Below are 19,930 nucleotides of genomic sequence, written 5' to 3'. Positions count from 1 at the left end.
TTAGGGTAAGTTTCCATTTAGCTGATCAAATTCATTATATGCCTCTTCTATATTTGAATTCTAGATGGAGATCTTATTTTCCCATTTTCAAACTATTTGTAGGGGAGATCTGTTGCCTTACATACTACAGTTCTCTCATGTGTATAATGAAAATAGTAATAGTACATGCCTATTACTAGGCATTGCTGTAAAATGTAAAATGCTTAGCACTGTGTTTGGACCATAGTAAACCCTCAAAAATAGCTCCAGATGATATATTTATTTATGTATTTCTGAATCTGCAGCATTGCTGTTAGATTTCCACTTTGATATAGAGTGGCTTTCAATTACCCAAACTTCATTCTAACCAAGAAAAATGGCAACAGATGAAGAACAAAAGCAAAAGAAACAAAAAACTCCCAGAAACTGGATGGAAGACAAGAAATCCCATGGGGGCCTAAGTGGGATGTAATGACTTCTGCCGTCCAAAAAAAAAAAAAAAAAAAAAAGCCAAGTTAATTTTATTTTAAACATGTTTTACAGCATCCTGCAAGAGAATATACAGACTGTTGAGCAAAGTATCCAGAACTGAATCCTAATAATGAGAGATACAACTTTTTTACTTTCTTGAAATAGATATGTGGACTTATTCCTCTCTACCATTAAAACTGTGTAAACCCTCACAGTAGGAATTAGGCCTTTCATTTCTGGTCCCAGTGGTCTTCACAGGTGCCTTCACAAAGAACTATCAAGCACCATCTGAATTTTATAGAGACTAAGAGCCCAGTTTCAGAGTCCAGCGGACCTCAGCCAAATCCAGTTTCTCCACTCGGTAATTAAGCAACTTGCCTTAAGATTTACGTATGAGGCTCCTCGCCTTTAAAACACACCTACCTTAGGGGGCTGTTAAGAGGATTCAATGAGATATTAAGTATGTACGACTTAATTACAAAGCACTTTTCCCCAACCATTTCAAATTATTTATCTAAGTATTCATCCATCCATCCAAAGAACCTCAATAATTGGCCAACAATTCCCAAGTGAAAGGAGCTTTACAACACACGAAGAACTCTATTACGTCACATGAAATTATAAAACAAATTGTTTTACATATAAACGATGAAGGTAAAAAAAATTCAGCCAATAATAACTAGCAAGTAGTATTTGGTAATTCTTTTGGTGACGCCGACTTAAAAATTTATGGAGTATTATTTATTTTCGTTGCAGGTCTATCAGAAATCACTAATGGTGTAGCACTGCATTCTTTCCTGCTTTTGGTTCTCAAACTACCTATCTTAGTAACTGCAATTTGCAGACAAACCAAGCCTCGCTAATCAGTGCATCATAGCTACTCTAGCAAAGGAAGAAATTCACTGTTTGCCAAGCATCCCATCAGATGGGTGACTTCACAGCCACTGGAAGAAATGTTTCTCATCTTCGAGTAGATGGAAACTCCAACACTGTGCAGTTGCTAAATCCACTTGTCACACCCCCTCCTTTTCTCTACTTCTAAGGTTGCCCTCTAAACTCTGAGGGTGGAAACACACACACACGAACACATTTGGCTAAAGGTCAATTCACACAGTGGCAGTGACTTTCGTTTATATGCGTTTTCCTTCCCAGCTCTCTCAGTGGTGAGTCAGGCTAAGCAGGAGGCAGAGAGCTCGTCCTCCTCTGCATGGGCGCTTTTTCCTACTTGACTTTTAGTCCTGGGAGGAGTAGCGTAGTTGTGTGACACTAGGATAACCCAAGCGGGAAGAATTTGGACCAGTCTTATCCCTCACTGTGATCCTTCAATTCGCCTTCAGTTTCAATTTCTCCCAGTCGGTTTACTGCCGACAAAATTCTTTCACAATTAAGTGCTCACAGGACAACCCAACCAATCCAAACCTGCAGGCAATGCCAGACGTCCAGGGAACCCTGGCGCGGCTCGGGCCAGCCCTTACCCACGCGGAATCATTCCATTTATCGGCGACCAATCAGCCCGCCACACGCTCCCTCATCAGCCAATCCGAGCAAGTGCACGTTGTTCCGGCCACCTCCTCCCAGCCCCCGGGGGCTCCAAGGTTCGGGTCAGGGGGCGGGGCTGGGGGGCTCGGCCCGCCTGGCCCTGAGGCGCTGGGTGCCTTCCAGTTGGCTGCGACCAGCGGTGACTTACGAGTTGGCTGCTGTCGCCTGCGCCTCGGAGGGCCGGGAAGCTGAGCGGTGCTGCTGAGAGCGGTGTGAGGTGCTCGGTGGCGCGCCATAGCTGCTTCCACGTCCTTGCTTCACCTCAGGTAAAGGTAGGGAGAGCGACGGAGCCGCGGCAGGATTGGGGTGGCCTGTGGGGAGGGCGACTGTGGCGCCCGGTGCGTCCTGCCAGGTGCGTCTTCTGGACCTGCTCCAGACCGTGGAACTAGGGAGCCCGCGGTGGACGTTGGGGATGGCGGGCCCCGGCGTCCGGGCGGGAGTGGACCTCGCAGATGAAAGAGAAAATTGAGCCCCAGGGAGGGGAAGGGGCGAGCTGGAAGGATCTCAGGGCTTGCAAATCGCCCCTGCACGCCGCTCGCCTATTTAAGTACTTGGAATCCATTAGGCCTCAGTGTCCTCAGCTGTTAAATGGGAGCGGCGCGGTGGTAATCTCGCCTGATTTGGGGCAGTCGTGTTTGTTGGAGGGCACCGCGCCTCCTGGTTCTTAGGAGGTGCACAGACAGCGCAGGGGCAGCCGCGTCCCACCAGGCTTCGCGGAGGTGATGCCAATGACAAGAGACAAAGTTCTCCCAGGGCTTCCAAGGTCCCTGCTAAATGTATTAACTCATATAATTTCTCACCAAATTAGTGTCATTGTTTACTCTAATTTGCACTTAAAGATTACCTTAGATTTTTGGGTTCAGCAGCCAGGACAAAATTTGACAAATTCATGGTGGGCCCAGGTTTTTTATATGAAGTCTCTTCCAGCCTGTGATCAGCTTCCACCGTTTTACAAGATAGAGCTTTAGGCTCTGAAGTCAGACGCCTTGGGTTGGAATTCTGGCTCCGTCACTTGTGAGCTGTGTGATCTTGGACAAGTGACTCAACCCTCCTGTTGCTATTTTCCCTTTCTGTAAAACAGAGGCAATGATAGATGGACTCTTACTCTTCTGAGGATTACATAAAATGTAATGCAATGTAAAGCAGCCAGGACTGAGCATGTAGTAAGTGATCAATAAATGTTAGCTATTGTTATATTTTAAAATCAAGTACAGAGCATTAGGTTTTTTTTAAAATCAAGTATTAGAGCATTAGGGGTTTGAACAGTAAGTTGGATCATTATTCACGTTGTAGAAATATACTTCCATGTTGCGTTTCTTTAAATAGTGAGCTCCTGCCAGAGCCAATCTCAAAAAATGAGAAACTGCTGTACTTGTCTGAGTTGGAAAACTTAACAGTTCAACATTGATTGGAAATCAAGCATATGCTGAAATTTTTATGTTCGTTAACAAATATAATTTAATTTACAAAGCTTTGGTTTGTACGACATTGGGGAAAGTCCATGGCATGTTAAACTGAAGCTGTTCCTGGAAGTGAAAACCATATTAATCACGTAATGCAAGGTTAGACCGTTCTGATACCTGCATTTCTTTAACAAGTGAATTCTGACTTAGTCATACTACAAAATTCCAACAGATTTTTATGGCATTCACTTTATATTAGAGGTTAAAGGTTTTATTATGTTCCATATTTAAAATAGAACCTATGCCATCTCACTGTGACAGATAGTTTAAAGTAATTGGAGTTGGATTGGTCAAGACTATGGTGCTGATAGATGGCCTCAAGAAAAGTTTTAACTTGAGACAGCTGCCATCCCTATGATGGCAGCCACTGTCACCACTAGTGATCGCTTCAAAAACATGGACATAGAAAACATGAACAAAAAGATTAGTTTAAAGGAAGAACATGGAGGTGGACATTACTCAGCGTTTGGCCACGGGACTGACAAGAGTATTACATTCTGATAAGGTTAAGTGGTGCCTGTTCTCACTGACATGTAAATGTTAGAGTTGGATAATTTCTTGATATAAAGGTTGAGGTAAGGGAATAAAAGGCTGAATTAGTAAAAGGAAGTTCAGAATGGTATTTAAAACATTTTCCTGACATTCTCCACAGTTGGAGATTACAGGAGGACAAATTAGGTGTTTTCCTCTCAATTAATTTCAGTACCCTGTTATATTAGGAGAGAGAGCCAAGACCTTGATAACCCAATATTCTCCCCCTAGCCCTCTTGGTTCTAGAATATATTAATATTTTGAGAGATGCGCAATTATGCCTGTTTACACAGAGGTAGCAATTTTAATGGCAACCATTATTTCATTATGGACTTAATCTTGATGAAAATAATCCATGCAAGACTTAACTGCCTGGTTAAATACTTTGCTGGACATATTTAATCAGAGAGAGAGAACTTTCTGATTTTGTACTTCTTTCTTTTCCTTTCCTACCTCCCACTGCATCACTCTTAAAAAGACTATTAATAGAATTTTTTAATGTTTTGGTTTTTGTTGTTATTTCTGTAAAAGCTTAACAGTAGAATAAGTCAACTTTGAGAGTAGAAAGTGGATTCCATCTGTTTCTGTAGTTCTAGGACCTGGTATATAATAGATGCTTGATAAATATTTAATAGTAGACCTCCTTGAGAAATTGTGTTTCATTATGGTAATGGAAGTTTTAGTTATTCAGAAGCTCTAGGACTTGTGCAAATGGGCATACTTTACATATCTTGAGGTCTTCCATAAGTGAGAATAGTAGCTTATTGTCTATACATTTTTCCATTTTTTATTCACTGTGTTCCTACTGAATGCTAGACATAAGGAGAATAATATTGAAGAAGCCACATTTCCTGCCCCCCAAAGATTTTACAGTTAAATAGGAGAAGATAACAAGTGAGTAATTACAGTACAGAGTTGCTGTCAGAAAATATTGGAGGCAGAACTAACCCAGGTTCAGGGGAGTCCAGGAAAGATAAGTGGAAATGAAGTAATGAAAATATGCCACATTATAAAAGAATCTGTAAGCTATAGTAAGGAGCTGGAACTTTATACTGATCAGTATGAATGAATGATTACTAACCCAGGTACCTTAAAGTTGCAGATTCTCATCTCTTCTAGGTAGCTTTCTAGGTAACTTTCTGTGCGCTGGATTTGCCCAATGATAATGTTTGCTTATGATAATAATAACTTTCCATTTCACCTTTGATTTCTATCAAAACTTTTGAATACTCTTATCTGCCAATCACAGGAACCCAGCAGGTGACCTTTGGGTTTGAAGAATATGTTTAATCATAGTAATCCCAGTAACAGATAAATTAAATCTCTTTTACAAGCCTTCTGCAAGAACTTCTGCTTGTTTATGGCATACTCTTGAATAAAGTCATTGTACTGGCTGTCAAGTTGACAGCCTCTTGAATGGAAATTGGGTACATTCTTGAATGAGAGACTTTTTGAATGAGCTCATCAACTTTTCATCCGTGGATTGGATCTATACTTATTATATATTTTGCATCACTTATATAGGTCCTAAAAGGTATATTGAATTTTCTTTGTATACTTTCCCATGTTTCTACATAATTGTAGTATTTATAAATTTTAATGGCTTATATGCTCTAATTAGTGGTATTTAAATATTGGCTACAACCTTAATTTATTTCTGTCACTTTAATTTTTAGATCACTTAGTTCTGATCCCTGGCTAGACAACAGAATAATTAGTGAGACTATTTTAAAGGACCTACATTTCTGAGGCCCATTCCAGAACAAAGCCACTGAATCAGACTATTTGGCACTGGGCCCTAAAATGTAACACCTGAAAACAGCAACAATTAGTACAAAGTACAAAAAGGTGATTCTAATGCGTGCATCCGTAGTTGACAACTGCAGCCTTATTCCCATAGAGAGTGAGGCTTGAACTTTGATTTAGATGTTTTCTTGACCTCCTTTCCAGCAATTTGATGGTTCTGTAATGGGCAACTTTACCCCTAAAACTCTTTTCTTCTTTAGCCTTTTACTGAAGATGGAAGGAGTAGAGATAGAATAGTGAAAAGTAGGAATTATGCTAAGAAATTGGTGCCCTGGCACCAAAAGAAGACAAAGACCAAGTAATTCTTGTTTTGAGGCAGTAACACATCAACAAAATAAGGGCCTACTATGTGCCAGGCAGTGTTTTAGGTGGTGGAGATGTAGCGATAAATAAGACAAGGACCTCTATGCTATTAGTTAGGAATGAGGTGGTCAAAGAGTAGAATCACACACCTATAAATAAGTTATTATATTGTCTGATAATGATAAGCACTATGAAGAAAATAAAGATGTTAATGGTAACTTCCAGAAGGCTTTATGAAGGATAGGAGGTTTAAACTGAAATTTACATTACATTGTTATCAGTGATGCTAAGATTTGGGATCTAGACCCCAAGTCACTGATAAGCTAGCCTGTTTGAGGGACAGAAAGAAAACCAGTAGGACTAGAACACTGTAGACAATGAGGTATGATGGTGTTAAAAGGAACCTATTCCTATTAAGGTCAATTCCAAGCCTTTTGACTTGAGAACTTGGGCTCAGTTGCCATTTTAATAGTAAATTGTTAAAATGAGGAAAACTGTGGCAAATTGAGGAAAGCCAGGGGAGGCAAGAGATTCCATTTAGGCTTGAAGCTTTAAGTAGGCTTCTGGATCTGGGATGTTTTGAGCTCATTGGAACAATGAGGACTGCAGGTAAATATCTGAGAGTTAACAACATACATATAAGAGAGATACAATCCCTTCCCCCTCCTCCTGACTTCCCTTTTACTTTTGTATATGAGTGATTTTAATTGTAAAAAGTATGTAATTCTCACCTCTGGCTATGGGTTATTCATCTTGGGAGCAATTGGAAAAAAACTATGCCCAGGTCCTACTCTCAGAGATTGTGATTAGTTGATTTGGGGTGAGGGTAGCTATCTTTTATAGCTCTGGCAGGTTATTATATTGTGAAGCCAGATTTGAGACCCACTGGTCTATTGCCTCAAACTGTGGTGTTTGCTGATGCTAATCTTGGTCTCCATAACAGAGAGAAGTAATGGAAGGCCTGTCTGATGTTGCTTCTTTTGCGACTAAACTTAAAAACACTCTCATCCAGTACCATAGCATTGAAGAAGATAAGTGGCGAGTTGCTAAGAAAACGGTAAATTAGTTCAATTACTTACATTTGGGGTATATCTTCTATCTAATGAATTGGTTGATGACTTCTAAAATTAAATGGAACGATATGGACAAAGACCATACTTTGGATGGATATGCAAGATAAATAATTGAGCTAATAAAGTTGATGGTCTAATGTCACACAAAGGAAGAAATATATCAGTAGTAATCCTATACTGCTTTCATTAGCTCTTTGGATATTAGACAGGAGAATAGGCTCATGGCAACTAGACCTAAAGAATAGCCTCTTAAGTCAGCAAATAAAATGTATCATTATCAATTTAAGAAAGTGTAGTACTTGATAGTTTGGAAGAATTTCATATACCAAAAAGCCTATGAAGGTAACTACTTAGTATTCCTTTTTACTAATATGACTTGCCCAAACTATTACATGGGTGGGTTGAATGTTGCTAGAACCAGTTCTGGAACCCAGGACACTTCTAGTTAAGTGCTCTAGCTATTCTGATATTCAGAATTACTTGGGAAATGATGAGGAAAAAATGTAGGGAGTAATTCATGGTAACACTATCATAATAAATGTGAATTGCTTAACTTTTTAAAAGTTATAAACAATTTCAGAATGAAATAGTGTTCCTAGTGTTAGAGTATGAATGTATCAGTAATGGTAAATAGATAAGATAGGATTAAGATAGTGCCATCATTGAATCTTACAGTGTTTGGATCTCATTAAATACTACTGAAAATATTTTTTGGAGGTCTGTAATTTAAGTACAATGTGAAGAACTTAAGGATACAGAAGCAATTCAAATACAAATCCTTTTATGGTGTAGATGACTTTTATGTATTCTGAAAATATACTGAAGTTTTATTTTAATGCAGAGACATTCTCTAGATTTATAAAATTATCAGTTTTATGTCTAGGGTTCCACCTATGTAATTATTACCATATAATGTTTTTATTTTTCTAGAAAGATGTAACTGTTTGGAGAAAACCCTCAGAAGAATTTAATGGATATCTGTGAGTACCTTTTTATAAATTTATGTAGCTCTTAAGACATTTCGAAACTTATATGCATTGTCACTAAGTAGTCATTGCTAGTAAGATTTAGCTTTTTAAGAGTTTTTTAACTTTTTTCTTTTTGAGACAGAGTCTCACTCTGTCACCCAGGCTGGAGTGCAGTGGCACAATCTCGGCTCACTGCAACCTCTGCCTCCTGGGTTCAAGCGATTCTCCTGCCTCAGCTTCCCAAGTAGTTGGGATTAAGGCACCTGCCACTGCACCTGGCTAATTTTTTTTGTGGTTTTTAGTAGAGATGGGGTTTCACCATCTTGGCCAGGCTGACTTGAACTCCTGACCTCGTGATCCACCCGCCTTGGCCTCCCAAAGTGCTTGAGCCACCGTGCCTGGCGATTTTTTTTAACTTTCTGGAAAGCAAATTGGGCTTATGAATTCAGAGCCTTAAAAATGTCCATGTCCTTTGTGGACTGAGTTGGTGGTGAGGAGGTCATAAATAATGATCTAAAATGGCTGCTAAAATCTGAATTTCTTAGCATTGTAAATATGACCCTTCTAAAATTCTACATTTACTCAGTGCTGTAGAACGTTTTATCCTAGGAACTTATCTTGAAGAATTTATCAGCAAGATAACAGTGATTTAAGTACTTGTTCTTCTATCACAGCATTATTTATAATATTAAAAATTATAAACCTGAATAATCAATAGTAGGAGATGATTCAGTATGAAATATCTGTGATAGAATATGATATAGCCTTTAAAAACCACATTTTTGAAGATTATTTAATAACATAAGAAAATAATATATTGTTTTTTAAAGCTTGTAGACACAATTGCCTTGCATACTTGGAGTAGAGTGTTCACATCCTTAAGACTCAGCCATTTTTCAAAATAAAACTGCTGGAGATTCTTAGTATATACAGGATGTTCTGAATTGTAATGTCAAAGATAGTATTTTCAGAAAGATGAATTTTATACTATTTATGGTGAGGACAGGGAAATTGGAGTTGGATTAAGCATTGTAAACAAGTATGGAAGTTAATTCTTTAAATTAGTAATTCCCAGTGAGGGTTGAAAGTGTCAAATGTGCCAAGGGAAGCTTTATGCTTGGAGATCTGAAAAGACTTCATAGAGAACTAATGTTTGAGCTAACACTTAAGGGAAGAATAAATATTTCTTAAGCAATGAAAGGGTTCTTGTTCTAGGCAGAAGGAATTGCATACCTACCACATAAACACATGTGAGAAACACTGGTGGTTTTTTTTTCAGATTCTTAAAGGGATATATGATCAAAAGAGGTAGGACCTGATGTGTTGAGTTGGACACAAAGTGCTCTAACTGAGGCAGTAACATGGAAGTCAAAAAGGACAAATGAATGTGAAAGATTTATTGATAGCAATGGTGGCAACGATAACCAACATTTATTGAGAGCCAAATATTTTTCTAAGTACTTTACATTTAGGAAATCCTGATAAAAACGTAGTGACTGATTCGTTCTGACTATGGAAAAATGGGATTAAGAGAAGAAGAAGAGCCATTGTTGAATCTAAGATTTTCTAATTTGACTAGATTAATTTGTATTACCTCCAACTATCCCAAGTTAAAGAATACAAGATGGGAGAGCAGATTTATGGTGAGGGAGATAATACAAGTTTGGCTTGAGTTATTATAAAATGATTAAATAGCTTCAAATGCTAAAAAAAAAAAAAAAAAAAAAAAAAAAAAGTACTGATAGAGCTGAAGGTAATTTCTTATTTCATCTCCTTTCTTTCATCCCCAGAGGTAACTGCTGTCCTGAAGTTGTGTGTATTGTTCCTGTTTCATACTTTGACCACATATTTTTATATATATAAAAGCATTATTTGGTGTGTTTTTTATATTCATGTATATGTGTTTGTATGTACATATTTAATTTAGTAATTTGCCTTTTTTTAATTAAATATTATGTTTTCAGGATTTAGCCATATTGTTATATGTAAATCCATTATTTTCCCTCTATGTGAATATACCACAATGTTTTTATCTATGTTTGTAGCTTCACCTATTGATAGATTTTTAGGCTGTTGTCAATGTTTCTCTATAAAGTACAATGCTATAGTAAACCTCTTGGTATATATCTCTTTGTGCACACATGTGTAATTTTCTTTGGGTCTTGGGGATGTATATCTTCCAACCTTACTAGATACTACCAACTTGCTCTCTAAAGTAGCAGTTTGAGGATTCTCATCCCCCTCCATTTACTACTTAACGAGTTTTTTTTTTTGTTTTTTTTTTTTTGAGACGGAGTCTCGCTCTGTCGCCCAGGCTGGAGTGCAGTGGCCGGATCTCAGCTCACTGCAAGCTCCACCTCCCGGGTTTACGACATTCTCCTGCCTCAGCCTCCCGAGTAGCTGGGACTACAGGCGCCCTCCACCTCGCCCGGCTAGTTTTTTGTATTTTTTAGTAGAGACGGGGTTTCACTGTGTTCGCCAGGATGGTCTTGATCTCCTGACCTCGTGATCCGCCCGTCTCGGCCTCCCAAAGTGCTGGGATTACAGGCTTGAGCCACCGCGCCCAGCCTACGAGCTTTTAATCTCTGTCAGTCTGAGGGGTTTTAATCAGATTGTTCTTGTTAGTATTTACTTGATTACTAGTGAAGTTGAAATCTTTTGTATACTTCTTGACATTTCAGGTCAATCTTACCATGTCCTTTGCCCATCGTTTCTTTGGATTTTTTTTTTCTCGTTGGTTTATAGGAGTTATTCATATATCCTGCATAATCATTCCCTGTTTATATGTGTTACACTGTCTTCTCTCAGTCTGTGGCTAGTTTTAAAAAATGACTTATTTTTTCTTGTGTGGTATGCGTGTTTTTAATTTTAGTTGATCTTTTGTATTATTTGTGTTTTTCTGTGTTTTACATATTCAAGAAATCCCCCTGTACTCTGAGGTCACAAAAGTGGTCTCTTGTATATTTTTCTCAACATTTTAAAGTTTTTCATTTTATGTTTTTTTTTTGTTGTTGTTGTCGTTTTTATGAGACAGAGTCTCACTCTGTCACCGGGCTGGAGTGCAGTGGCTCAGTCTTGACTTACTGCAGCCTCTGACTCCCTGGTTCAAGCTATTCTCCTGCCTCAGCCTCCCGAGTAGCTAGGACTACAGGCACGCGCCACCAGGCCCAGCTAATTTTTGTATTTTTAGTAGATGGTCTCGATCTCCTGACCTCGTGATCTGCCCACCTCGGCCTCCCAAAGTGCTGGGATTACAGGCATGAGCCACTGCACCTGGCCCATTTTACATGTTTTACACAGATATTTAATTTATCTGAAAATTATTATGAGTGGTAGAAATAGGAATCTAAGTTTTATTTTTTCCATAAGGATAACTATTGAATCTAGGCACACCATTTATGATTGCACATTTTTCCCGACTGATAAGTGATGCCGCCTTTGAAATATGTCAAGTTCTGACATATTTATGAATCAGTTCCTTGGTGTTCTGTTCTATTGGCCTATTTCTCTGTTCCTAATAAAAAGTTTTTAAAAGTCAGGGTAAAAATATTCATGTATTAATATGTCAGATGATAACTGAGGAAAGAATATAAAAATAAATGGAAAGCTTATGGCATTCTATAGACTGTTTTTGGCTATGCTATAGCATGAAGGAACTTTATTATTTTCATTATGACACATAGTGTAGCCTTCAGTTCTCTTACTAGATTTGAGGACAAAGGGTGCATGCTAATAAAAATAATTGGTAGAACATAACTTATCAGAAAAGTTATTGGAATTTATTCCCTTTAGAAAAAAAATAAAAACCTTTATTAATTTTTTTTTTTTTTTTTTTTTTTGAGACGGAGTTTCGCTCTTGTTGCCCAGGCTGGAGTGCAGTGGCGCAATCTCGACTCACCACTTTTGCCTCCCAGGTTCAAGCGATTCTCCTGCTCAGCCTCCCAAGTAGCTGGGATTACTGGCATGAGCCACCATGCCCGGCTAATTTTGTATTTTTAGTAGAGACTGGATTTTTCCATGTTGGTCAGGCTGGTCTCAAACTCCTGACCTCAGATGATCTGCCCGCCTTGCCCTCCCAAAGTGCTGGGATTACAGGCATGAACCACCACGCCTGGACCACCCTTAATTAATTAATTTTTATTCTTTTTTTTTTTGAGATGGAATCTCACTCCGTCGCCTAGGCTGGAGTGCAGTGGCATGATCTTGGCTCACTGCAACCTCCACCTCCAGGGTTCAAGGGATTCTCCTGCCTCAGCCTCCCAAGTAGCTGGGACTACAGGTGCATGCCACCATGCCTGGCTACTTTTTGTAATTTTACTAGAGACAGAATTTTGCCACGTTGGTCAGGCTGGTCTCAAACTCCTGACCTCAAGTGATCCACCTGCCTCAACCTCCCAGAATGCTGGGATTACAGACGTGAGCCACCCTACCCGGCCTAATTTTTATCCTTACTTTCAAAGTTAGCTGTCACTCTAAGGGTATGCTGAAATTTTTTATTGTAACAGCAATTAACTTAAACTTTTTTTCTCCAGCTACAAAGCCCAAGGTGTTATAGATGACCTTGTCAATAGTATAATAGACCATATACGCCCAGGGCCTTGTCGTTTGGATTGGGACAGCTTGATGACTTCTTTGGATATTCTGGAGAACTTTGAAGAGGTATCTATTTAGAAACATTACTTTAGACTGTGTGTATGCGCATGAGAGAGAGCGTGAGTGAGCCAGAGCATGTGAGCATGAGCATTTGTACACACTTATATTCATTGCTTTGAGAATAGCAGTCACAACAAAGATATCACAGGGGAGTCCCATGCTGCCTCTTAAAATGTTTGTGTTTCCTCATACTAATTAATGAGTGTTAGACTGAGTTTGTTTTCCATGGTAGCTATACCCTTGCTGCTTAAAAGCATATTCAGCATCCTTAATTGTAAAACTTTAGTTAAGATTCTGAAAGCTAAAATTCTGAAAACACCACCATCATGTTTAGGTTTCTAGGTGAATATGTGCAGCTTTTCCATTAATACTAAGCCAACATCAATGACCAAAGATAAAAATGCCACCTTAAATATTCTAAAATTATGTAGCCAAAATGACCTGCTCTGTTTCTATTTTTATTAATTCATTGCTTAATGCTTGAATTTTTTTAATTAAAATGTTTGATGTTGTAGTCAGAAGTATTTGTGGATTTGATCTTAAAACTGAAACAGTCTACATTCCCTAGTTCCATGTGGAATGTTACATAGAATAAAAGACAACTGCATTTGATTAGAAATTTGGATACTGGATAACTTGCACCTCTGTATTTTGATTATGTATCTTCTTCATGGCCATCCAACAGCAGTGTGATTTAGAATAGAGATATAGACCTGTCAGAATCAGTGTAAGAATTATTATAATTATGAAACATTTTAAATAAAAGTTTCTTTCCAGAGATAAGTTTATGATATATGAAGCTATGTGTGTTTCCTATAGTAATAACACGTGTCTTACCTCTTCTTTTTCAGAATTGCTGTGTGATGCGTTACACTACTGCTGGTCAGCTTTGGAATATAATTTCCCCAAGAGAATTTGTTGATTTCTCCTACACTGTGGGCTATAAAGAAGGGCTTTTATCTTGTGGTAATAATCTCAATATGTTATGCTTTTTTTCAGTATGGTTTAAATATTTGTGTTTTCTAGGCTAGATGTTTCTTTCCTTGTGAGATATATTTTCAACTCTGACTCTGTAATCGCTAACATTTTTTTTGCAAATGCTAAACTCTAGGGAGTAAAATAACAATATCAAAAGGGTTTTGAAATCTTTCTGATAAGTTTTTGTTCCCAGTTACACAGTATCCTCTAGGTCAGAGGTAGCAAATGTGGATCACATGACTGCCTCTAAGAAAGGATTCTAGAAATGGATTTTCTTCTAAGCCACTCTCAGAAAACAGTTTCTTGGTCATATACATAGAAAAACTAGATTTGGTATGTCTTAGAATATTCTTCCTTCCTTGAGCTGTGTTGTATTTTTCAAGATTAAAAATACTGCCATTGGAAGGCTCCTGTTTTCTAAAACCTACCTATAGGTAAATTAATATTATTTTGTATATAGTATATACTTAAGTTAGCAGTTGTAAGTAAACATCTACTTGTTTATTCTTAAGTAACTAGTACCAAAGTATAATATGGTAGTCACTGTGGGGAATAGTTACGGTACCATGGATTCGATTATTGGCACCTCAAGGCCTGGGTACTACAGCCAGATTTGTAGCTTCCAAGGAGTACTAAGATGATATGATGTCATGTATTCTGAAGGGATTAAAAGTTTACCCATTACCTATCTGTCAACCCCTTGTCAGAATCCTCCTTGGTAAGTCTCTTCTTCATTCTGCCATGGTCACTTTGGGATTTAATTTTCATCTATATGGATAAGAATACATATTTAAAAAAGAATTCTGGTAATATTTTTAAATGAGAGTTTTATGTCAGTTATTGCTATTAATAGTGCTATTTTAAAAATTGTCTTATAGGAATAAGTCTTGACTGGGATGAAAAGAGACCAGAATTTGTTCGAGGATATAACCATCCCTGTGGTTGGTTTTGTGTTCCACTTAAGGACAACCCAAACCAGAGTCTTTTGACAGGATATATTCAGACAGATCTGCGTGGGATGATTCCTCAGTCTGCGGTAGATACAGCCATGGCAAGCACTTTAACCAACTTCTATGGTGATTTACGAAAAGCTTTATGATAGGCAAAATACATTCAAACTTGTAGTACTATGGATCAACTCTTTCTCTCAGCTACATGGCCTGTAAAAAATCATTGATTCCACTCTTCTGCATAGCCGGTAGAAAAATTTGAAATGTTTTTGGTTTACTGGTACAATGTTTGGTTTTATTCCTAAAGTAAATAACTATCTAAGAGGGGGCATTTTCTTTTCTTTTTTTTTTTTTTTTTTTTAATTTTGAGACAGGATCTCACTCTGTTGCCCATGCTAGAAGGCAGTGGTATGATCACAGCTCACTGCAGCTTTGATCTGATCACTCAAGGGGTTAAAGGGGTTATTCTACCTCGGCCTCCTGAATAGCTGGCAATACAGGTGCACGCCACCATGCATGGCTAATTTTTGTTTAATTTTTTGTAGAGATGTGGTCACACTATGTTGCCCAGGCTGGTCTTGAACTCCTGGCCTCAAGCGATTCCCCACCTCAGCCTCCCAAAGTGTTGGGATTATAAGCGTGAGCCACTGTGCCTGGCCCCAATTTAAAATGTGGAATTTAGTTGATGTCCAAGACTTATCTTGGACTCTTAAAAGTATCAGTCTGTAACTAGAACAAATACATTCTTAGATTTATCCAAGTGCCTAGATATCATTTTATAATGATTAGAATTGAGTACTGTGGGTCCCCTAATTCTGTGGGTGCCTTAAATGAGAATTTCTAAATGATTTTCACATTCTAAATGACTTTGGGTTTTGAACTCTCCATCTAGTTTGCTTCTAAAATGAGAACTTGAGGCAATTCAGGTGTCCAGGCAAATCTTTGTATATATTTATCTTTTTGTGTACTTGCACACATCTCGAAATCCATTTCAGTGTTTAATGTTAGTTGTTTATGTGTTAGCATTCCTGTGTCTGCTGTTTTGTTGTTGTTAATATGGGTAAAGTGAGCCCTGAAATACATGCTAAACAAGACATGAAATGCACAAAGGTATATAGTGTTTCAAGTACATGACAGTTTGATCTGTGTTTTACTTTATTATATTTTCTTGAGCGAAAAGAAAGAATAAATCATAGTTCTTCATACCCATTTTGACAAAGTGGAACAGTGAAGCTGTTTTTTGCTTTTGTTTTTATTTTTTGCCACTGGTGATGATAGATTTCAAAACACAAAAGGTGGCAGCAGCATAATGTTCATGGTGAATTATCTCATAGTATCTAGATTGGTCAAGATCTGACAGAAGGAATGCACAAAGGATTCTATATTCTTAATGGTTTATTAATTTACCAGTATCCTTTTCTAAATTGAAGGTACTTTTGAATTACTAGATTTCTGCTCCTTTTTTTTTTTTGTTCTGCAATAGTGAAAGAAAACTCAGTTTAGTTTCAGTTTCCATGGAAATTGGTAAATGTTAGTTTTGACTTCATCTATTTTTTTCATTTGTTTTTATTAGTATGGAGTAGGAAGTCTCATATTCTACTGTTCTATCTAGGATGGTGAAATTCCAAAGGTGCCTAACTTGAGTAAGGGATTTGTGACAAGATAGTATACATTACTATAAGGGCTATTATTTCCTGAAGTGGATGTCCCTAAAAGCAAGTAACTGCCCACTATCTCTACTCTAGCGCGCTCTTTGTCCTTATCAACATATACCTCCAATAAATAATTATATAATTTACTGTTAAACATGGACCCACTCTAGGTAAAATTACCCTCATGGAAACATTTTCAATGTAAGAATGATGAATTTAAAAATTATGTTTGAATCACCTAAAATGTATGTGCAGCTTCTAGATGGCCCCTTAGATCTGCTGGACTCTAGCTGTATACTTTAAAAAAACAAAAACAGCTTTATTGATATATAATTTACATATTATATAATTTACCCATTTTAAGTATCTAATTCAGTGATTTTTAAAATACGTATGTAGAACTGTGCAGCCATCAACACAATCTGGATTTAGAACATTTCCATCATTCCAAAAGATTCCTTTTGTCTTTTTTGCAGACTCATACCTAACACAAATCTAAAGTTTATCACTGTTGCCAGGATAATGACAGCAGGTTTTGTTTGGTTTCATTTTGAAGAGTGGAGGTGTTCATGATTCTAAGCTCAGGAATCTTATGATCATGTATTAAATATGTTATCTCATACTATAATGATATAAAAGCTTAATGATGTGGGTTGGGATGGATATTAACATAAATAATTGAGTCTACTGCTTCTATAGCAATGCTGTAGGATAGAACAATAATGTAAGTGATATATTTAATTTAAAACTAGAAGCCATATTAAAACATTAAACAGCTGAAGTTAATTTTAATATTTATTTAGCTCAATACATCCAAAATGTTATCATTTTAACATGCAATCGATATAAAGATTTACTATGATAGTTTGTATTGTTTCTTGTACTAATTTTTTGAAATCTGGTATGCATTTTACAAATTTGGGCAAGCCACATTTTAAGTGCTCATTAGCCACATGAGGCCAGTAGATACTGTGTTGAATGAATAGCACAGTCCTATAGCATATTTATTAATTTGTCTTGTAGTAAGATGAAATAGACAATAATATGGAATAATATCTTAAATGGAAATATTTTCTAGTCTCTAGAGCCTTCATTGCTTGATAAATAGGACATCTAAACTTTAGCTATAAATCGGTTGTCAGTGAAATAAAATTATTGCCAGAAAATATTTTCCTTCAAAGATAAGTAATTTTCGATATGGCAGTTGGTAAAATGAAAGAATATAATCTGCTTTCTTGTTAAATGGTTGACTGTTTTCTGTAGCTGATAAGGTGGTATGTATTAGAACTTGTGTATGTAGGAAATATTTGGTGTAATACTGTTTTCAGTACGTAGTAGCTATTTTTTAAGGAAATTAGTTTCATACAAGAAAAAGATTGTTATAAAAGTGATACTTTTGCATGAAATATTAGTTTGTGTTGATAACTCTTAGTTAACCCTTAAAGTTTGAAACAGTACTCAGAAAAAATAATGAGAATCTAGTATTCTGTAGTTAACTAATCTATAATATAAATTGCTAAAGTACTAGGGAGCTTGTAAATGTTAAAAATCTATTTCAGTGTTCTTTCAGGTTGGATATATTTGAAATTGTAGATTTCTGTCTGTAAAATATCTCCTAGTTAATGGAATTTTTTTCCGTCCCCTCCCTTCCCCCCCTCTTCCTTTTTTAAACTAAGGGCATTTTATCAACAATCATGTTGAATTCAGTTAATATCTCAAGCTAAAAAACTATGTAATTGAAGTTGTATCTGGAGATTGGGAAACATTGGCCAATTTAAGCCCTTAATTGTCTATTGAGCTTTTAGGTCTGAGTAATTGCCTTTCATACAGATAAAAGCTTTACCTCTTTTCTCAAGAGTGTACTACCATCCTTAGAATCACTTGTTTAAATCCAGTTTATTTTAATTAAATGGAACTGTCGTGATGCCCACCCTGTAATCAACAGAACCAGAGAAGCTAAGGGACTTGATCAGGTTTCCCTTAGAACCTGTGTTGTATCATTGCCTGCCTGGTGTATCTTCCATGTGTTTCTTATTCAACTTCCAGAAGTAGAGAAGGTTGGGACTTGAGTGTAGAAGAAACATCAGAATAATTTCAAAAAACAGGAAGTTGGAACTGTAATTTGTAAATTATTGTTTTACAGATTTTTACATGTATAAATATTAAAATTCATCTCTTGCAGTTCAATAAAAGCTATAGTATAGATTTTATTTTTAAGAAGTTTATATAATTCTTTTGTGAACCAATATGTAAAACTAGAATATTTATTAAACTAATATGTATTAGTATCGATAAAATATGTATTTTTAAATTGGTATAAAAATAAAAATTTGTAGACACTCTTAAAATTGGTCATTGGTATTATCTTTGTAATTTAACATTAAGTACTATTTAGTTTCATATGCCTGAATTTAAAGTATGTCATTTAACTTCCTGAATTCTTACAAAAGGAAAATATAAACCTGGAAAATCAAGTTAACAACACACATGCTGATCTCTCCTGCCAGTGTCTCATATAATATTAGCTATTATACAATACTGCTGAATCTTTATTTGCTATTATGTATTCAGAACGAATAATGAATATATTCTGCCTTTGTAAATTATGGACAGGATTTATTGTACACATGTTGAGATAACTGTGTTACCTTGATTAGGAATTATGATATTTTGTTTGGAATTGAAAACTAAAAGTGATTACAAGGACACCCACTATCTATGTTATAAGAAGGCAGCTAGGGATGCTGTGGGAAGTACGTCATAGAAAATATGACTATTAAGCAGGGAGTTATTTTCCTCATTTAATAAAACATCTGGTACTATGGTTTGAATATTTGTGTTCCCCTAAAATTCAGATGTTAAAATCCTAACCTCTAAGGTAATGGTTTTAAAAGCTTTGAGAGTTGATTAGGTAACCCTAATGAATGTGATTAGTACCTTTATAGAAGAGGCCCAAGTGTGATGCCTCTGTCCTTCTGCCATATGAGGACACAGCACGAAGGCACCCTCTGTGAGGAAGCAGGCCCTCACAGATGCCAAACCTGCAGGACTGTTCTTGGACTTGTGCCAGAAATGTCAGAAATAAATTGTGATAAGCCACCCAGTTTATGGTATTTTATTACAGCAGCCTGAATGGTAGTGAGAGCACTGGACTAGGAGCTGGGCAACCCTGGTCTATTCCTTCCTCAGCCACTGTGACCTTAGGTAAGCCATTACCTCTCTTGGGCATAATAGCTCTCTTTAATAAACTGAGCTTATTGGATTAAATGATTACTAATATCCTCTTTTAACTCTAGTAATTTTATAATTTTACTCAACCAAAAATATGTGAGCACTCAGTATGAGTGCTATGCTCTGAAACTCAAAGTATAATTTGAGAGAATGAGAAAACACTCAAGGAGTGATTCAACTGCATATTTCAGGTGTAAGAAAAATGTCCATGGTGTTTCTTGAATTGTGGTAACATTTGAAATCACAAAATGCAAAGTTTTGGTGGGTTCTTAGATGATTTATTATCATATTGTACATGCAAACTGCTTTACATTTCCCAGCAGCAAGGTATAG

At 36.8% G+C, this 19,930-nt stretch overlaps 1 protein-coding gene across 2 annotated transcripts; it reads left to right on the top strand.

Moving 5' to 3' along the window:
- Window positions 1-2,067: 2,067 nt before the first annotated feature.
- Window positions 2,068-18,714, top strand: STARD4 (StAR related lipid transfer domain containing 4). Of its 2 annotated transcripts, none has more exons than XM_005557501.4 (6): window positions 2,068-2,255; window positions 7,036-7,149; window positions 8,096-8,145; window positions 12,666-12,792; window positions 13,638-13,752; window positions 14,643-18,714. In XM_005557501.4, exons 2-6 carry the CDS (start codon window positions 7,045-7,047, stop codon window positions 14,861-14,863), a joined length of 618 nt encoding a protein of 205 aa, XP_005557558.1. In that variant the 5' UTR covers window positions 2,068-2,255; window positions 7,036-7,044; the 3' UTR covers window positions 14,864-18,714. The 2 variants fall into 2 exon arrangements, with proteins under 2 accessions (XP_005557558.1, XP_015307262.1); XM_015451776.3 differs by having other exon boundaries at window positions 2,068-2,261.
- The last annotated feature ends 1,216 nt before the right edge of the window (window positions 18,715-19,930 follow it).

The sequence above is a fragment of the Macaca fascicularis genome, chromosome 6 (genome assembly GCF_037993035.2).
Source record: "Macaca fascicularis isolate 582-1 chromosome 6, T2T-MFA8v1.1".
Classification (NCBI taxonomy): Eukaryota; Metazoa; Chordata; class Mammalia; order Primates; family Cercopithecidae; genus Macaca; species Macaca fascicularis.
The sequence above is the reverse complement of the archived record's forward strand: the minus strand, read 5'-3'. Positions and strand labels throughout refer to the sequence as shown.